Genomic DNA, 18743 nt, shown 5'->3' on the forward strand with positions numbered 1-18743 from the left:
AAGGAAGGAAGGAAGGAAGGAAGGAAGGAAGGAAGGAAGGAAGGAAAGAAAGAAAGAAAGAAAAAGAAAGAAAGAAAGAAAGAAAGAAAGAAAGAAAGAAAGAAAGAAAGAAAGAGAATACAACACATATAAAGCTAAAACATACAAAGAACGATTGCAGAAACTAGGTATACCTAGTCTAGTGAAAAGAAGGACTAGGGTGGTGTGAGAGCAGCCTTTCAATACTTAAAGGGCTGCCACAAGGAAGAGGGGCCCAACCAAAGCACCAGAAGCAAGACAAGAAACAATGGATAGAAACTAACCAAGGACAGAAGAAACCTAGAACTGAGGAGAAAAATTAACCAGTGGAACAAATTGCCTTCGAAGTTGTGGGTGCCCACTCACTGGAGGCTTTTAAGAGACTGGACAGACGTTTATCAGAAATAGTATAGGTCTCCTATGAGAGCAGGGGATTGGACTAGATGACCTCCAAGGTCCCTTCCAACTCTGTTACTGTTACCATTACTGAATCACCATTGGTTGAATGTCCAGCAAATATCTGGTGATCTGAAAGTGTGCTAGCCACAATGCTAATAATACACCTCCCATGATTTGTAAAGTAATCGCATCTGGAGACACACAGTCCAAGAAAACCTGAATAATGGGCTAGATGAACCAGATGTTAGAGCCAATTTTAAATATTTCTTAAGCCAGGCATAGGAAACATATGGACATTCAAATGTTCCTGAAGTACAACTCTTCAACCTCAAGCAACTTAGGCACTGATGAGCTATGCTAAAATTCAGCTCTATCTTGGGGGCCTCAGATTCTCTGGGACTGACTGAAAATATATGCTAGTTATGGAAACATTTCCAATGAAATGTCACATGTAGCTTTCTAAAGCTCCTTACCAGATGTGCAGCCCCGGGATATGTTGGATTTCTACATTAGTCACAGAACTTACTGAGCATGCGGTATTGACGGTGAGCGAAACAAAACTTGTTAAACAGGGAAAGAGCACATAGACAGGAGATTCCCCACATGTAGAATTAGGGTGAGTAAGAACATCTGTACTGGAAGTTGACTGGCTAGTCACAATCATCTTGGATTATAAGCACTGGATGTGATTTATTCTCATTTTCAGAACTCGGAGAAAAGAAAGTAATTTCTGCCCTGGTTTACTAACACGCACAAAACGTTTTTAAAAATGTAAGATCACTGATTCTGTGTTGGTATCCTCTGAAAATGGGAAATGAATATAGCCAAGATGTTGATTACAAATCCACAGCAACCTCTCTGTTTCCAATCAAAATGGGTGCGGTGATTTCTTTGGCAGCTTTGTGATATGGTGAGGTTCTTCGCTCATAGAGTTCATGTAAGGTTAGGCATCAAATGTCAATTGTCACTTTTGCAGCTGGGCTGCACAGAGAGACGGGCCCAGAGGAGCTTCAACACAAAGTGGAGGAGCAAAAGGAAGTCTGGTGTAGAGACATCGTCAGCTCTAAAACTTCACAAAGCTCCTTAAACCAACAGCCACAAATACATATTTGAACATTAATCCAAGGGAAGCATTTTTTAAAAATATGCTATCCAGAGATTTTTACTGTAAGGAGAGATAATAAAGCTATTGTATTTTTCTTTAGTTTGCTGCCCATTTACAATTACAGCTTCTTCATCCATAAATTGTTTTAGGTTGAAGTTCTGTACACCATCGCCAAGTTAGAAACTCAGCTAGAACTAAATTCAGAGTTGCTTCAGACAGGATGTAGAAGCAAGACAGTCTGAAAAAATGGTCCTGGCTACCCAATAAGCGTCTGAATGAGATTCGTATTTCTGCAAACATAAATTTGATAAATTCACATTTTTAAAGATATGAAATAATGAAATAATGAAAAATAAAGTAAAATAAAGTCCTTGTTGCAGGGCAAGGAAATCAGAATGGTGGTCACTTTCCAACATAGGCATTTGCAAAAAAAAAAAAAAGTAAAGAAAAATAAGAGGAAGGGTGAAAAAGACAGAGACAGAAGTCTTGGGATCTTAGCCAAGAAGACAAGACCAGGGTAGGGTTAGGGCAGTGTTCCCGCATCTGGCATTCTCTAGAGGTGTTACAACTGAAATCTTGAAAATTGATGCCGCAACTGAAGACTGTAATCATTTTACACAATGGTTAGGAGAACAAGTGAAATCAATAGGGATAAAAGGTCAGAGTTCCTGAGTTTAAAGCCCTGCTTTGGTGGGAAATAATGCCTACTAAAGCACTCATAAATAATTTCCTGACATTTTTATTGGAATACCAATAGCCAAACTTTCTGGCTCTGTGGATTAGCAGTGGCAGCAGCGGGCACTGGCAGCGGCAGGGGGGAAGGGAATGGTATCACACGTGCAAATGGACCTTTGTGTGCTTGCCCGCCACTTGCACGGCCCAGTTCCCAATGGGTTGGGGACCTTGGTATAGGCCAGGGGTAGAGAACCTTGAAAGCTCTTTTATGACTCGTGGACTTCAACTCCCAGAATTCCTGAGCCAGCTATGAATCGAGCTATGAACATTCTCCATATGAATTTCCTCTCAGCCACAACCTCCCCTCCCCCCAACCTCATTCCCCACACAATGTAGCTTTTGGTAATCTATAAATCTCCAAAGGTGCACTTCAGGTCTGAGATCTCCTCAGGCCTACCTTAGAAAGTTACTATAAAGATTCAAAGAGAAATGAGCAAGACTACTTACGGTTTAAAACCCCTGCTCTGAAAAGACTGGTGAAAACCAAATGTGTTCCTTTCCTGACCCTTTAAATTGGGAAATACTACACTATTTAAACCCAACAATTGGCATATGTCATTAAAAAAGCAAAGACCTCCCTCAACCACCACTTTCTCCATCCATAAGTGATATGGATCCATCTAATTTGCAACTCCCCCAATATATTAAATACAGGAAGAATGCTTACCCTGGATTAAAAAGATAAGAACTGCTCAGATGTAATACAAAAGAACTGATAAACTTCCCTGCACTGCACTTTCTGAGAACATGGGCAATGGCTCTTGAGTTTCCTGTCTCTACTTTCTCCATCTAGAAGTGCCAATAGTGGATCTCAATTCTTACGTTATTTTGTAAGGATTGGGAAGAGAAGCTGTTCAAAGAGTAATGCAAATTTAATTGACCCTCTGATGCTCAAGGCCTCCCCTCAGAGAGCAATTAGTTAGTGGGTCCCTTGGTTGATACACCAGCATCATGATTAGCTTCCAAATAGGCTGCTTAGTGTGCAAACAGAAATAGCTTTCACATTCAAGCAAGAACTCTTCAGCCCATTACTGAGAACTGTGCATTTATCAGATAGCTCTCCTATAAAAACAAAGCAGCCTGCCCTAAGCTAGTGCCTTTCAAAAGTCCCAAAATGGCTGCCCCATTGTCATCAGGGAGGAAGGTAACTGTAATGGGAAATTAATCTTTAGAGTACCTATAGTATGTAGAAACTGCTGAAACAGATTACCTAGGTTCTGCAAATAAATAGCTGTTCCCACTATTATGTTCCCAGCATTTAATCCGAAGCAAATACATTTTCATAGTGAATACTCCCAATAGGAAATTGTCAATGAAAACAGATTAACCAATTAGGGAAAAGTTACACTGAGAAAGGAAAAATGATGCTTTGGTTCTTGAATGTCTAGATGGAGAGTGAGGGTTAGGGTTAGGGTTATTGGTGTAGGGGTAAGTGCTCAGTGACTGTATTCATATATTGCCAATCCATGGTTCAACCATGTTCCTTGACAAGACCTAGGCTGGAGAGGGTCACACATAACACTGTCACAAATAATTATTTGCAAGGCTTAATAGCTGGGTTTACCTATCACACTAAATCAGAAATGAGCATTAGAATTGCTCTATAACATGATGTATCAGCCCAGCCAGTGTGCCAGAAACCACAAGCAAGGCTATACATGTGAAAGGAAGAGAGAGACACTGGAGCATCACAGAGTCAGTGTTTATTCCATATGTCAGTGCTGGAATAAGACAAAATTGTCTGAACAGAAAGTTATTAATCCTGAATAATTGTACATATGAATATCACTGCAACTGGGAGTTAAGAGTACCGGTTAATGAACACTACATAATGAATACACTGGACATTCTTCAAAATGACAAATAAATCTTCACCAAAGGACAAGCGGAAAGTTGTCCCAATAGACTGCAAGACACCATATCCTTCTGGGCAGCTTTTGATCCTGCCACCTGCTTGATAGAACAATACCCCAGTGGTTAATTAAAAAACACACACATATATTCTCTGCCTAGGGAGTTGTGTTACAGAACAGGAGAATTTCTGCAAAATAAGTGTTACACCATGGCAAATCTCCACCGCAAATGTACAGCAAGCAGATCAGTCAATAATCTGCTGAAGCCCTCTGAGTCCAACATTCACAATAAGCAACACAGGCTGAACCCAACACCGAGAGGTCTGAGTTGTGCTTTCTAGCTGCCAATGCCACAGTCAAACTATGCAGTTTGGCATAATCAGATTAGGAAGGCGACAACCATACGGATTTCAATGCATGACTTAAAGAAGGAAGAATTATTTCCTTCTTCTTTCAGTTACACTTATTTCTCTTTCCATGGTAAATAGGGCTGACAGACATTTACTGAGCAAACAATGTTGGAAAACAAATCTGAAACCTCACTCAGCGTCATCAATTCTCTTTAACGTACAAGCCAGCTCAGCAATAGGCAAGCAATGCCCTTCCCTCTAGTCAGTCATCAATTTGGGGATTTCAGATGATTTACTCTAAACACAAGCATTTGTCTACAATTGGTAGGTTAGTAATAACTTTGAAAAAGTCATGGTGTTAGTGGCATTGCTACTTGGAGATCCTTGACAAAAAATTAAAGAAATTCATGTTTGTGTTAATTATAAGCTTCAGGGATTCCTTTTAGGTTTGACGGATAAAAAAACCTCAAGGAAAATTTGGAACTTTGTTATTATACATGTTGACAGTGGTGAGAATCTTATGTGCACAAAAATGGAAAGACAAAGTGGGGATATAAAGGTGATGGCATTTTAATTTTATTGTTATTATGAATTGTGGGCTTGTACTAATTTAATTCCATTTTATTCTCTTTTTGTACTGTTTTAACTGCCCTGTGAACCGCCCTGAGTCCTTTGGGAATAGGGCGGTATATAAATTCAACTAATAAATAATAATAATAATTAACAAAGATGGTGAAACAGACTGCTAGAATTATCTAGTTTTGTTTCTACTTGGAAACTGTTTCTGGACTTTTTGCCTGAAACTGAAAAAAATGAAACTTTGATTTTAGGTTTGATGATTAGAATGATTTTGCTATTATAGAAACAGAAATGTATAGCAAATGTATAGAAATGTAAAGCAAAAGGTTGAGCTTGAATTTTTTTTGTATTTTACTGCACTCAAAAAAGTTGGAAGCCACTTTTTTCCCCTCTCTCTTTGCAATTCTCTCTTTCTCTTAGTTTTCTAACTATTTTTCCCTGTATTTTTATCTTACAATTAATCTTATCAAAATTTATTAAAAAAACCATGAACTTCAAGACTAGAAATATTCAAAATTTCTAATAGGAATCACCTTGGTTTATGGCAAGTGATAAACCATGAATCTTCAACATGTAAAGTATGTATTTTACTTGAAGTGCCAGTCACTGTTGAACATAAAAATAATACCAGATTGCCACCATTAAATCCAAGTGGCACTATTAAAGAGTTTTAGGGTGATGTTTTTCCGATCATTGAACTGGGCCATTCTATAGGCCAAAGCTTGCCACTGATCTAAGGCCTGATGGGATGGCCCATAAAAAGTTTAAAATGACCTTTAAAACAATTTAAGTCCCCTTTTCAAGGCTGTAGTTATGGGGGGAGGGGCAGTATGTCCTTTTAAGGAATATAAGGCCACTTACTCTAGTGCTATAGTCAAGGCTATGGTCTTCCCAGTTGCAATGTGTGGCAGTGAAAGTTGGACCATAAAAAAGGCTGAGCGCCAAAGAATTGACGCCTTTGAACTATGGTGCTGGAGAAGACTCCTGCGAGTCCCTTGGACTGCAAGGCGATCAAACCGGTCAGTCCTAGAGGAGATCAATCCTGACTGCTCTTTAGAAGGCCAGATCCTGAAGGTAAAACTCAAATACTTTGGCCACCTAATGAGCAGGAAGGACTCACTGGAGAAGAGCCTAATGCTGGGAAAGATTGAGGGCAAGAGAAGAAGGGGACGACAGAGAATGAGGTGGCTGGATGGAGTCACTGAAGCGGTAGGTGTGAGCCTAAATGGACTCCAGGAGATGGTAGAGGACAGGAAGGCCTGGAGGAATGTTGTCCATAGGGTCGCAATGGGTCAGACACGACTTCGCAGCTAACAACAACAACAACTCTAGCCACTTAATTTGGGAGGGAGGGAGGAGGTTTTTTAATTTATGGAGAGAAAAATATTTCTACTTCCAGCCACCTAGAAAATAGAAAGACTCTAGTCTGAATGGGAACATTTGTTGCTCAATCTATGGAACAATTTAAATAATATGTTCCTGAAACAAAGTTCAAGAGACAGTAGGTTCCCCCTTCCCCCAACCACTGAGCATGTTTTAAAAGGGATTTCGGCAGTCTATGTTTATCCCACTTTCGTCCCTTTTAAGCAGGTTTGGCAAACATCTGTACCTTTCCCAAAGCCTGCCAGACTAAAGGAGCTAAAAACCACCACAGGGAACCAATGCCTTTCTCCTGCCTTAAAATGTTTAGCCATCCCCCTTTCTAACTTTCTTCGGTTTTAGGTTTTGCGCTGCCTTTGCAGGGCTGTGCTCCCTGCCTTCTATTCCAAGGACAGGCCCTTGTTGGTGAGAGGCCAACTCATTAATGGGAGACCACAGAGAATTGAGACAACAGCCCCATCTGAGTGCGTCATAAATTCTCCTGGGCATCATCCAAGTGGAATCAGAGTTCCATTCTCATGTGGCTTGGATGTCCAGTCTCATGCTTGCCCTACTCCACCTTGGATCCTTTCCCCACATCTGCACAAGCCTTTCATAGATGCTTGGGTCTAGCTGAAGGCATCCAGAAAAGATTCCCTCAAGTTGCTCAGTGTAGGAGAATGAAAAATAAAGAACTCAGGACTGAGCTTCTGAGGAAAGGAAAAGTCTCCAAGATGGGATGCAGTGTCACACAGCAGGCTACTTCCCCAGAACTTAAAAATAGCTTCTCTTCTCTGGTTTCCTCTTTGACATTTCTCTGTCCAGCCCAGCTAAGTAGGCAACACTCTAATGACAGCTCTCCCTAAACTTGTCGGAGGGGCTTGCCAAGGAAAATGGATGGAAAAGAAAAGGGGGAAAGAGACTGTAGCGACTAGATGCAGATTGAGTGATATTTCTCCAGGAAACTGTGGAAACAAATCTCCATTCTATTATTAACATAGATATAGTGTATTTATTCAGAAATTAGATATGCGGAGCTCAGCTGGGCTCATGCTGTAGTAAGCATGCAGTGTAAAGCTGAGGGTTTATGAAATTTTTCAGTTGGAAAGTAGTTAAGAATCATGCAACGGAAATGAAATCGTAACGGCATAAGCCACATGGGCACAAATCTATGCAAGAAGGAAAATTAGCTCTTGTTACAGAGGCTTAATGGAGTCTCAGGCAGGAACTGGTCTACATCATCACAAATGGAAACTAGGGAAACTGGACAATGAGCAAAGCAATAAATAAAATCTACCATGGTTTTTTATGCACAAAATCCATAAATAGGTTTACTGACATGTATTACTTGCATTTCCACAACTTCCTTCATTTCTCTAGGTTTGTGCTTGAGAAGTTCAGCAGTGATTGCAAAGCATATATGGATTCAGCTAGAACACCTTCAAGTTATAGAGGGAAACAAAATCAGAAGAACAGCCCCAAAGCAAGTTTAATCTCCAATCCTCACCCCACCCTTCCTTCCTAAATATCCCAATATGTAAACTTCAATTCCCAGAATTCTCAACAATCGGTATTCCAGACATAGGCAAGGTATCCAAGAGGCGGGAAGGCTGCTATAACCACATACAAAGGTTTCAGGCATCTACTGTGTTCTTTGGAAAATGAAAATCTATTCTGCACCTGGGCATACATGCTATTTGTGCTCAGCATTTTGCCCAGTTTATAAAATTGCATCTACAGAAGTGGGCTCTTGACATAACAATTTATTTGTCAAGCACCATACAAGTTTCCTACAATAAATTAACTGCATACACAAATGGGGGCTTGCTTGTGCCACTCAAAAAGTTGAAATCAATGTAAGAAAACCCCCAGATAATGGGGCCCAGCATGGCGTGGGAAGATCAAATTCTCATAGCCCATCCATTTACATGGAGCAGCCTTAATTCCTAACTTTTACCTTTTACCTTTAGTATAACATAATGACTGTATAAATGTTTTATATAAATAAATAAAATCCAGAAGACAGTGAGTTCTAGTCTTGTCTTAGGCAAGAACATCAGCTCAGTGAATACGGGCCAGTAATTCTCTTTCAGCTCAGCTCAGAGCTTGTTGATGTGGCAAAAATAAGAGGATGAAAGAGTATTAGGTATGCTAGCTGTCCTGAGTTATATATTAAAAACTCAGGATATAATAATAACAATTATTCTCTGTTCACAACAATGTGAGGTTATAGCTGCCAGGTTTTTAGCTGGTGTTGGCCTTCATGTGTAACAAGTTTTCCCCCAAAACCTAGGATGTTGTAATGTATTAGTGTAGTATCTGTATATATTACTATATCTATTTCTATCTATCTACAGCAGACATGTCAAACACAAGGCCTGGGGGCCAGATCCGGCCCGCAAAGTGGTTTCATGTGGCCCGCGAAGCCATCCTGGAAACAGTGAGGGAACGGCCCCCACTGCCTTGGCCCTGGCCCAGAGACCCTCCTCCTGCCAGAGACCCTCAGATCTGTCCCACTCCTGCCCAGGCCCCCATAGGCACCCTTGATGCAAACGATGTAGAGCTGGCCACGCCCACCCAGTAGGCCATATGCACTTTAGCCATGCCCACCCAGTAGGCCACACCCACCCAGGCCACACCCACACGGCCCCTTGAGGGCAACCGCAATGCTGATGCGGCCCTCAATGAAATTGAGTTTGACACCCCTGATCTACAGTATCTATCTATCTATCATCTATCTATCTATCTATCTATCTATCTATCTATCTATCTATCTATCTATCTATTTCTATCTCTCTGTCTATTTGTCTATCTACACACTAACTGCCAAACCAAAAAATCTTGAATGTCACTTAGTAAATCTGAGCACTGACAAAATTTCTCATCTGCTTAAATCCAAACAGATACTATACCAATCTTTTGTAGATATGTATATCTACAAAAGATCGAGGGGAAAGTGGATAAAGATAAAACCTGACAATAGCTTACAACTGAAACAATAAAAAAGAAAGTGAAAACTTGATCTTGGCTATGCAAGAGCAGCAATTCAAACTAATGCAACCAAGGTCAGATTGAAAAAAATCATCTTATGATTCAAACTGAAGATTGTGCAAAGAGCCAGAAAAAACAGCAGATCATATACTCAGCTTGTGAAAGAAGATGGCACGAACTGATTACAAATGACAACATAATACAGTCACCAAAACGATTCACTAGAACATCTGTAAAAATTAGCATGTACAAGTAATGAAAAATTAGTCGAAAATAAGTAAGTTAAAATATTGTAGGATTTCCAAATTGTTGTTGTTGTTAGCTGCGAAGTCGTGTCCGACCCATCGCGACCCTATGGACAATGTTCCTCCAGGCCTTCCTGTCCTCTACCATCTTCTGGAGCCCATTTAGGCTCACACCTACTGCTTCAGTGACTCCATCCAGCCACCTCATTCTCTGTCGTCCCCTTCTTCTATTGCCCTCAATCTTCCCCAGCATTAGGCTCTTCTCCAGTGAGTCCTTCCTTCTCATTAGGTGGCCAAAGTATTTGAGTTTTAGCTTCAGGATCTGGCCTTCTAAAGAGCAGTCAGGGTTGATCTTCTCTAGGACTGACCGGCTTGATCGCCTTGCAGTCCAAGGGACTTGCAGGAGTCTCCTCCAGCACCATAGTTCAAAGGCCTCAATTCTTTGGTGGTCAGCCTTTCTTATGGTCCAGCTTTCACTGCCATACATTGCAACTGGGAAGACCATAGCCTTGACTATACGCACTTTTGTTGACAGGGTGATGTCTCTGCTTTTTAGTGTGCTGTCTAGATTTGCCATGGCTTTCCTCCCCAGGAGCAAGCGTCTTTTAATTTCTTGGCTACAGTCCCCATCTGCAGTGATCTTGGAGCCCAGGAAAATAAAATCTGTCACTACCTCCATTTCTTCCCCATCTATTTGCCAGGAATTGAGAGGGCCGGATGCCATGATCTTGGTTTTCTTAATGTTTAGTTTCAACCCAAGTTTTGCACTCTCCTTCTTCACCCGCAACAAGAGGCTCTTTAGTTCTTCTTCACTTTCTGCCATTAGAGTGGTATCATCTGCATATCTTAGATTTCCAAATACACAGTGATTAAACTCTTGGCTCATAACACACCATATATAACTCTGACTGAAAAGAAGAAAGTGTGGATAATTGATGTGGCAATATCAGAAGATAGCAGAATACAAAATAAAGGAAGTTGAGGTGATCTCAGCGGTTATCGGTGCACTGGGTGCCATACCAAAAAATCTTGGACAGCACATAGAAAATTTGCGTATTGACAAAATTTCTACCTGTCAATTACAAAAGGCCACACTCCTTGTATTCACACATATACTACACCAGTACCATTACAATATCCTAGGTTTTTGAGAAGAACTTGGTGCATATGAAGACCAGTACCAGCTAAAGAACTGGAAGCTCTGATTTCACGGTTTCATGGATACGATATAATAAACAAATAAATTTTTTTTGCTTTCAGTCTTCATATATTTGTGAACTTTTCTGCTAGTAATTCTGCAGCTGTTGGCCCTGGTTCCTCAGCCAAGATTCCTGAGTTGTGCAGTCCACGTCACCAGATGTCCAAGAACACCAATACCTAGCATGGTTCTTGTCAGGTGACAACTGATCTGGTATAGGTAAAACGGCACGACAAAGTAACAACAATGGTGCATTGGAATATCTGCAAAAAATTCCATTTATATGCAAAAGTAACTGTTAGGACCAAAAAATAAATAAAGCAATAAAAAATGAAGAAGCTAAAGTGCTTTGGGACTTTAGAATTCAAACAGACTAGTGCTTGACACATAACACACCACACTTAGCAATTGAGATAAGAAAGACAAAAAAGTGGATAATGTAGTATCTAGAGACAGCAGAATGGAAGAGACATTCTGTAATCCTTTGGTTTTTTTTCTACTTCCCCCAAGTACTCACTAGGCTGGACTCTGCATAGAGTTTTTCCCCAGATCAGCCAAAATGGCTAGGTGCTGTAATCTGCTATGATTACATTTGCCTATGGCACCAAAGTCTTGGCAAAAGCATCACTAATCTGCTAGGAAAACAGGGATAATAGCTGCCAGGGTAGGGAGCACCACATAGTGCTTCGTGTACTCTTAAGATGTATGGGACTATAACAGCCACAATAACAGTCACTGTTGGTGAGTTGGGCAATCATATAAATTTTTTTAATATTATCAATAGTGATTATATCTGATGCTGCCATGATGTGTAAGGGTATGTGTGTGAGGTGGGATTTTATGTCTTGGATTTTTAATGTTATAAACTGCCCAGAGTCACTATGTGTGAGTTGGGCAGCCATATAATTTTTAAATAAATAAATAAAATGATGCTGGTTAATTATGACGGGGGTTGTAGTGCATGTAACCTGAAGACAGTAGTTGAGGAAGCCTGAACTAAATGTTTACCATACCTGGATTCTTTGAGTCTCCAATTACAGCACATAAACATGTCATAAGATAGAGATATGGTATATTCATACTCACAGAAAGTGGACAGAATGCTTTTTGGATTCTGTTCAAATCAGATGCTGAAAGAGAGAGCTTTATTATTTTCTTTGGAGAACCAAATTTAAGAGACAGTATCAGATCAAAGAGACCACCGCAATCTTGTATTTTGTTCTGTTGTCTAGATCAGTGACCACCAACCTTTTGGGTACCAGAGACTGGTTTCGTGAAAAAATAATTTTCCACACACTAGGGTGTGCGTGTGGTGCAGTTTCACATAGTACCTAGATCCCACACATGTGCAGGTGAAGCTTTGCTTGTTTGAGTGGCCCGGTTGCTCATGGGCCATGGACTGGTATCAGTCTGCGGCCTGGGAATTGTGGACCCCTGGTCTAGATCACAATTAAAACTGGCCGCCTCTCTGACCACAGAGACACTGTGAAGTCCTTGGTAATCTCTGAGTGTGATTGCTTGCTTGCAGACGTTTCATTACCCAACTAGGTAACACCATCAGTGTAGTGATGATGGGCTTGCTCCCTTTTTATATACATTAGTTTGCCCTGCCAGTGCAGGTGGGAGTGTAGTTTTCTCCTTGGCAATATAGGGTGTTGTTTTCATGAAGCAAGCCCTTATCCTTTATCCTCCTGTGACTCCCTAATGTAACCCTCTAACCCTCTTTCTTATCACATAGCAAGTCTCACACAAAAATGATACAGACACTTAATGGTGTAACATACTATTTAAACATCCTAATTCCATCTTATGCAAGGCCACAGATGAAAAGGAACTTGATGGAAAATTGCACATATTTTCAAAGGCATAAGAAAATGAAGGCAGTCAGGAGAGAAGGATCCAGAGTGACCCCCAAAGGGGAGAGAAGGTAAGCCATGGTTGACCACTTGCCCTAGGCAGATACAACTTGAATCTTTCTCAAGATACACAAAGCCAGTCAGATCGTATGGCAGATGGTGACAGGCAGACCTTTTGGCACATGGCCCAGAGATTTTCCTGCTCAATATGCACGCAAAAAAGGATAGTGCTTCTCTGAGAAGGGCTAAAGCCAGGAGCCACAAACACCAACAGACATGTTCCTGTCCTTGTGAGACAGATATGTTCCCCTCCTCATGAATGCTGTTTCTTCCAGCCAGGGAATAAGTAAGGCAGCTCCAGGACCCCAATGGGTTTATTTCCAATGAATCTTGATAGCAGCCAAGTCAGAATGGGCATTTAGTGGCATCGAGGGCATCAGGGAACCTGCAACCCTCTAAACAGAATAAAATGAATTTACTGTATCTTCCTTGTTATTTATGCCACTTCTCAACATATGTTTCAGGTAACAACATACCAATCACATCATACAAAAAACAGTAGAGCAATTCAGGAGATGGCTGCCTTGCCCAGATGAGCAACACAAACTCATTTTGAATGATAAGTGTTATCCAAAGTACCAATGAAAATGACTGCGCTCCGACAACTGTGCTTCCCAACTCAACTTTTCAGAGGTCACTGGGCCCCAACAGAAACAACAGTAGCTTGCTTTACAAGACCATAACGGAATCATGATTTATTCCCAGTGTCCTTTTGTAAAAAAGGTAAAGGTAAAGGTCCCCCGCACATGCGTGCTAGTCGTTTCCAACTCTAGGGGCCGGTGCTCATCTCCGTTTCAAAGCCAAAGAGCCAGCGCTTGTCCGAGGACGTCTCCGTGGTCATGTGGCAGCATGACTAGACGCCAAAGGCGCAAGGAGCACTGTTACCTTCCCACTGTAGTGGTCCCTATTTTTCTACTTGCATTTTTACGTGCTTTCAAACTGCTAGGTTGGCAGAAGCTGGGACGAGTAACAGGCGCTCACTCTGTTACGCGGCACTCGGGATTCGACCCGCACTTGGGATTCGACCTGCCAAACTGAGCCACTGCGTCCTTTTGTACCAAACACTAAATAAAAAGCAAGCACAACACAGTAGGCTAAATGGGGCTGGATAGTTTACTGTATTAATTACATTTATAAACTGCTGCAATCCTGAAGGACTCTGGGCAGTTGTGGTTGTACACACCACTGCTTGAGACTGAATTACAATAGAAAACTTTGTTGGTGTCAGGAACAGCATTCACAACGACTACCAGAGACCGACCAGGATCCCCCAAGAAAGAGACGAAATAGGTCTCTCACTCCACTTCTTGTACGGTTCTGGGGAGATGGCCCTATCCACCATATCCAGAACTTTACCGAGGCCCTTTCTGGAAACAGGATAAATAGAAACTTGGAGGCGGCGGAGAACTCTGCTCCTTCACCCCTGCCCAAGAAGCCAGCTGTCCGCACAAAGATCTGCCACAACCCACTCCCTTGCAAGCCGCACGACCGCAGGCTCCCTCCCTCCTCCCCGGAAGCTCCGAGGCAGAATCGACCCACCTCACCGACTTCGCCAACAGCCGGTGTCGCTTAATGTCTTCCTCGCTGAAGGAGAAATGCATGTCCACCTCGGCGGCACGTTGGTGACCCGGCGGGAGCCCAAGGAACCGAAGCGACGCGAAGGCCTTGGCTGGCATGAAAGAGCCCGAGAGAGGAGCCACTCATGGAGGAAGAAAGACGTCCTTGGAGAGTCGGTGCCGGAGCCCAGAAGTCGCCCGCGTCTTGGAGCGGCGGCCGCGGTTCCTGAAAATCCCCCACGCGCCGGGCAGCGCCTGGGACTTCAGGCTGGAGGAGGAGGAGGAGGCGGCGGCGCTGGCAGCGGCGGTGACTATGTTTGGGGCGGAGGGGGGCGGGGTGGGGGTGGCGGAACTGCGATCTAGAAAGCCCGGCGCCGGAGCGCAGGGTCCTGCTGAAGAATACGGAAAAGTGATCAGAAGCTTAGAGAGGACGCGAGACTCCCGGATGTCAGGAGGAGCAATCGTCTTTTTGCCTCCCGCGGGAAAAGCGTCCTTGCGCTGTCCTCCGCGAGGGTGCTCCGGGGAGAGAAAGTTGGTAAACTCAGGAAAGAGCGGGTGTTTTGCCTACAGAGGCCCACCCCCACCCCCACCCCTCCCTCTCCAACTTAAGCCTGGCATACCGAAAAAACGCTATTGGTCCGCATAAACGGGACCACTGGTGAGAAGACAGATTTCCTTGTTCCTACTTGGAGAGAAATCCGGTTGTGGAACGCTTTTCCTTCCACCCAGATTCCACAGCCAACTGTCACAGCCAAAGATGAATATGGAGCATATGAGTCCATTTTTTCTTAACTTGTTCTTTGATACCAAGCTTAAAATGCCACTAAGCATGTGCAGATTTCACTGCTCTCTACTCAGTAACTTCAATTTTCCATGTTTGGGTTTGGAAAAGGCAATCATAAAGTCATTCTTTAGTCTCTTTTTTTTTTTGCAATATACAACTTGATATACAACAGTCACTCATGCGCTCGTGACCTCCCGTTTAGACTACTGCAACGCTCTCTACATGGGGCTGCCCTTGAGGACCACTCGGAGGCTTCAGCTGGTGCAGAATGCGGCCGCGCGAGTTGTGATGGGGGTTTCCCGATACTCCCATGTAACACCTCTACTCCGCGAGCTGCATTGGCTTCCGGTTGCCCTCCGGGTGAGATTCAAGGTGCTGGTGATGACCTATAAAGCCCTAAATGGCTTGGGTCCGGGATATCTGAGGGAACACCTGCTGCCGGCATCAAGTTCCCTTCATCCAGTGCGCTCCCACAGGGAGGGTCTTCTCAGGGTGCCACTGGTAAGAGATTGCCGGCGGACGACACCCAGGGATAGGGCCTTCTCAGTGGGTGCGCCTGCCCTCTGGAACCAGCTGCCAGTGGAGCTGAGGACTGCCCCCGACCTCCGTTCATTCCGCCGGGACCTGAAGACCTGGCTCTTCGAGCTCTCTGGCCCAGGCTGAGAATTAATTTTAATTTTTAACCTGGGTTTTATTTATGCAGGGACGAATATAATTTTTTTTAATTTGTTTTTAACTTTTGTATCTTTGTTTTTTAATCACCCTGTAAACCGCCCTGACTCCTTCGGGAAAGGGCGGTATATAAATGTAATAATAAATGTAATAATAAATAAATAATCAGGAACATATAAATATTTATAAGAATATAAAAATTCTTAATAGTTTGCAAATCAACCCTTCAGTGGTCCCATGTTACTTCTACCTGGGAGACCTCCCATCTGCCCCTCTCCAAATTAGGGAGGGTCTCTCAACATTTTAAAATGCTTTGAAACTGAGATTGGGACTACCCATGGTCCTAGCAACCACGTTGTCCTAGAACATGGAACTTAACTAACAACGGCTTAGGAATGTGTGACTAGAAGCTGAATGGAATTATCTATCGTAGTCAAGAATCATGGTTGAAAATTTATATGCTGCAAATATCAGAGTTTTCCACACATGATGGGTGAGCATTATGGCCATCTCTGGGGTTGTGCAACATTTGAGAATTCAAACAGGGCTACATAAATCTTTAGCACTTTAAAGCAGCCACATCTTTTCCCAGGACTTGGCTGCTTTAAAAAGTTGCAGACAGATGCTATATTCCTTCCTCTGCACAAAGCTGTAAAGCTTTATTAGTTACCCATTTAATTGCCATTAGTTAGCACAATAGCTACATTTTGATATATATATAAACAGTCCGAATATTGAAAGAGGAATAATGATGCTGTTTTTATTGCTGTTTCATGCCTGGAATATTACTGAGTTTTGTCTCAGAATAAGAAAAGGCTTTAAAGTATGGGTCTGCAAATATTATAAAACAAATAAGAGTGTGAGTGTAGGCCACATTCTCTTTCCAACATTAGCCAGCCATACTACTGTGGGCAATGTCTAGCTGTAAGGGAAAGCGGTGCCCTTAATGCTTGGCATCCTGAACTCTACCATCTCCAAAAAGGAGAATCTGTGCATAGTTAGGTCCTTGTCCTCCAGAGATTTATCCCAAAGATGCAACTGGACTTTCTTGTTTTTCTTTGAAGATGTTTCGCTTCTTATCCAAGAATCTTCTTCAGCTCTGACTGGATGTTGGGGAATGGAAGGATTCATAATCCTTGCAGACAGCTGTTCATTTGCATTCGTTATGAACAGCTGTCTGCAAGGAGTATAAATCCTTCCATTCCCCACCAACCAGTCAGAACTGAAGAAGCTTCTTGGATGAGAAGCGAAACATCTCCAAAGAAAAACAAGACAGTCCAGTTGCCTGGTGAAAAAGCATCTTTGGGATAACTATGACCTGGATGCCCGAGAGTCTCCACAGACATCCAGAGATTTATCTTCTATAAAAGTCCCTTAAACTCATGGCCAGTCTCGCAGCTGAGAATTGGATGTGCTGCTTTCTAGGTAAATGAAAACAATAGTTATAAATAAGCACCCAACTGTTGGCAGAGAGATGAAACTGCACATGTAATCCAGGAATCCTGATGCAAAGGAAAAATCCTCCTTGCCACAATGCTTTACGCATGTACTTTATGAAGTAAAGCCCAGAAAAGCACATGGGAAAAACAGCAAATCAAGAAAAGGCGTCAGAGAAAAAGAAAAGGAACGTCTCCTATTTCTTCCTAGGGTCAGGATCCAAATACTCCAGTTCATGTTTTGAAACCTACTTCCCTAATGTCCCACCCATTTGTATTTACTGAAGGGTGACCACAAGCTCTTCCTCAAGAGGAATCCATCTGCCTGCCACAAGGTTCCCTCTGTGCCTCTGGTTGTGGAGGCGGGTAAACGTACGAGACTGGCCCTTAACAGGGTTAGTTGGTTTACCCGCTTGTCTCTTGGGACAAGGTGCACCTTTCCTTACACGGGGACAAAAACACCCGATTCTTTGCCTCCGCTCTGTCAAATCACATCCTGATGACACTGTTCTAACCAGCAAACTCTGTGTAGTTGGAGGGAAGGTGGAGGGTGTCTCAGACATCGGTCATCAGTGCTGACAAATAAGCGGAACCTGGATGTTCAGGATGCGTGGCTCCCAATGAGAGACGCTGGAGACCCTCATGCCCTCACTGCAAGTTTAATTCTGTTCCCGTAACAGAAGCTGGAGATCTTCACGTTCTCTTAAGTTTTCTGAATATATACGGCTGGTCACTGACAACAGCCTTTCAGCTACTGTGTGGACAGTCAAATGTTGCTAGACTCTGTAACCCCCCCCCCACACACACCCCCACCTCTAACAGGACAGCTAATCATGGCATACAGGTAGTCCTCAACTTACAACCACAGTTGAGCCCAAAATTTCTGTTACTAAGTGAGATAGTTGTTAAGTGAGTTTTGCTCCATTTTACAACCTTTCTTGCCACGGCTGTTAAATGAATCATTGTAGTTGTCACATTAGTAGCACAGTTGTTAAGTGTAATCTGGCTTGATTTTGCTTGTCAGAAGATTGGAAAAGGGGATCACATGACCCCAGGGCACTCAACCGTCATACTATGAGTCAGTTGACAAGCATCTGAAATTTGATCACATGACCGTGGGGATGCTGCAACGGTTGTAAGTGTGAAAAACAGTCATAAGCCACTTTTTTTTCAGTTTCTAATGGTTACTAAAGGAACTATTGTAAATCGAGGGTTACAATCAGGGGACTGGAGGCTAAGCCGTTATGATGAATGCTTGCAGGAACTGGGCATGTCCAGTCCAACAAAGAGAAGGACCACGGGGGTGGCAGAATAGCAGGCTTCCAATATTGGAGGGGCTGTTACAAAGAAGAAGGGGTGTGTGTGTCAACCCATGTTCCAAGGCACCAGAAGGCACAACAAGAAGTAACAGATGGGGAAAGAGAGATCCCACTGAGAACTAAGGAGAAATTTCCTGTCAGTGAGAATAATTAATCAGTGGAGCGACTTGCCACCAGAGGTTGTGGGTGCTCCCTCACTGGAGGTTTTCAAGAAGATGCTGGACAGCC

General features: G+C 42.7%; 1 protein-coding gene across 1 annotated transcript in view; it reads right to left on the reverse strand.

Moving 5' to 3' along the window:
• PDE4A (phosphodiesterase 4A) overlaps positions 1 to 14505 on the reverse strand; it is a gene marked incomplete at its 5' end in the record, with an annotated part of 90890 nt that extends 76385 nt beyond the window's left edge. Inside the window, one exon of the mRNA XM_081318194.1 lies at positions 14288 to 14505. Coding sequence (XP_081174320.1) covers positions 14288 to 14424 — 137 coding nt within the window. The remainder of the gene's footprint in view (positions 1 to 14287) is intronic.
• Positions 14506 to 18743: the final 4238 nt, after the last annotated feature.

The sequence above is a fragment of the Vipera berus genome (genome assembly GCF_964194415.1).
Source record: "Vipera berus genome assembly, chromosome: 2".
Lineage (NCBI taxonomy): Eukaryota > Metazoa > Chordata > Lepidosauria > Squamata > Viperidae > Vipera > Vipera berus.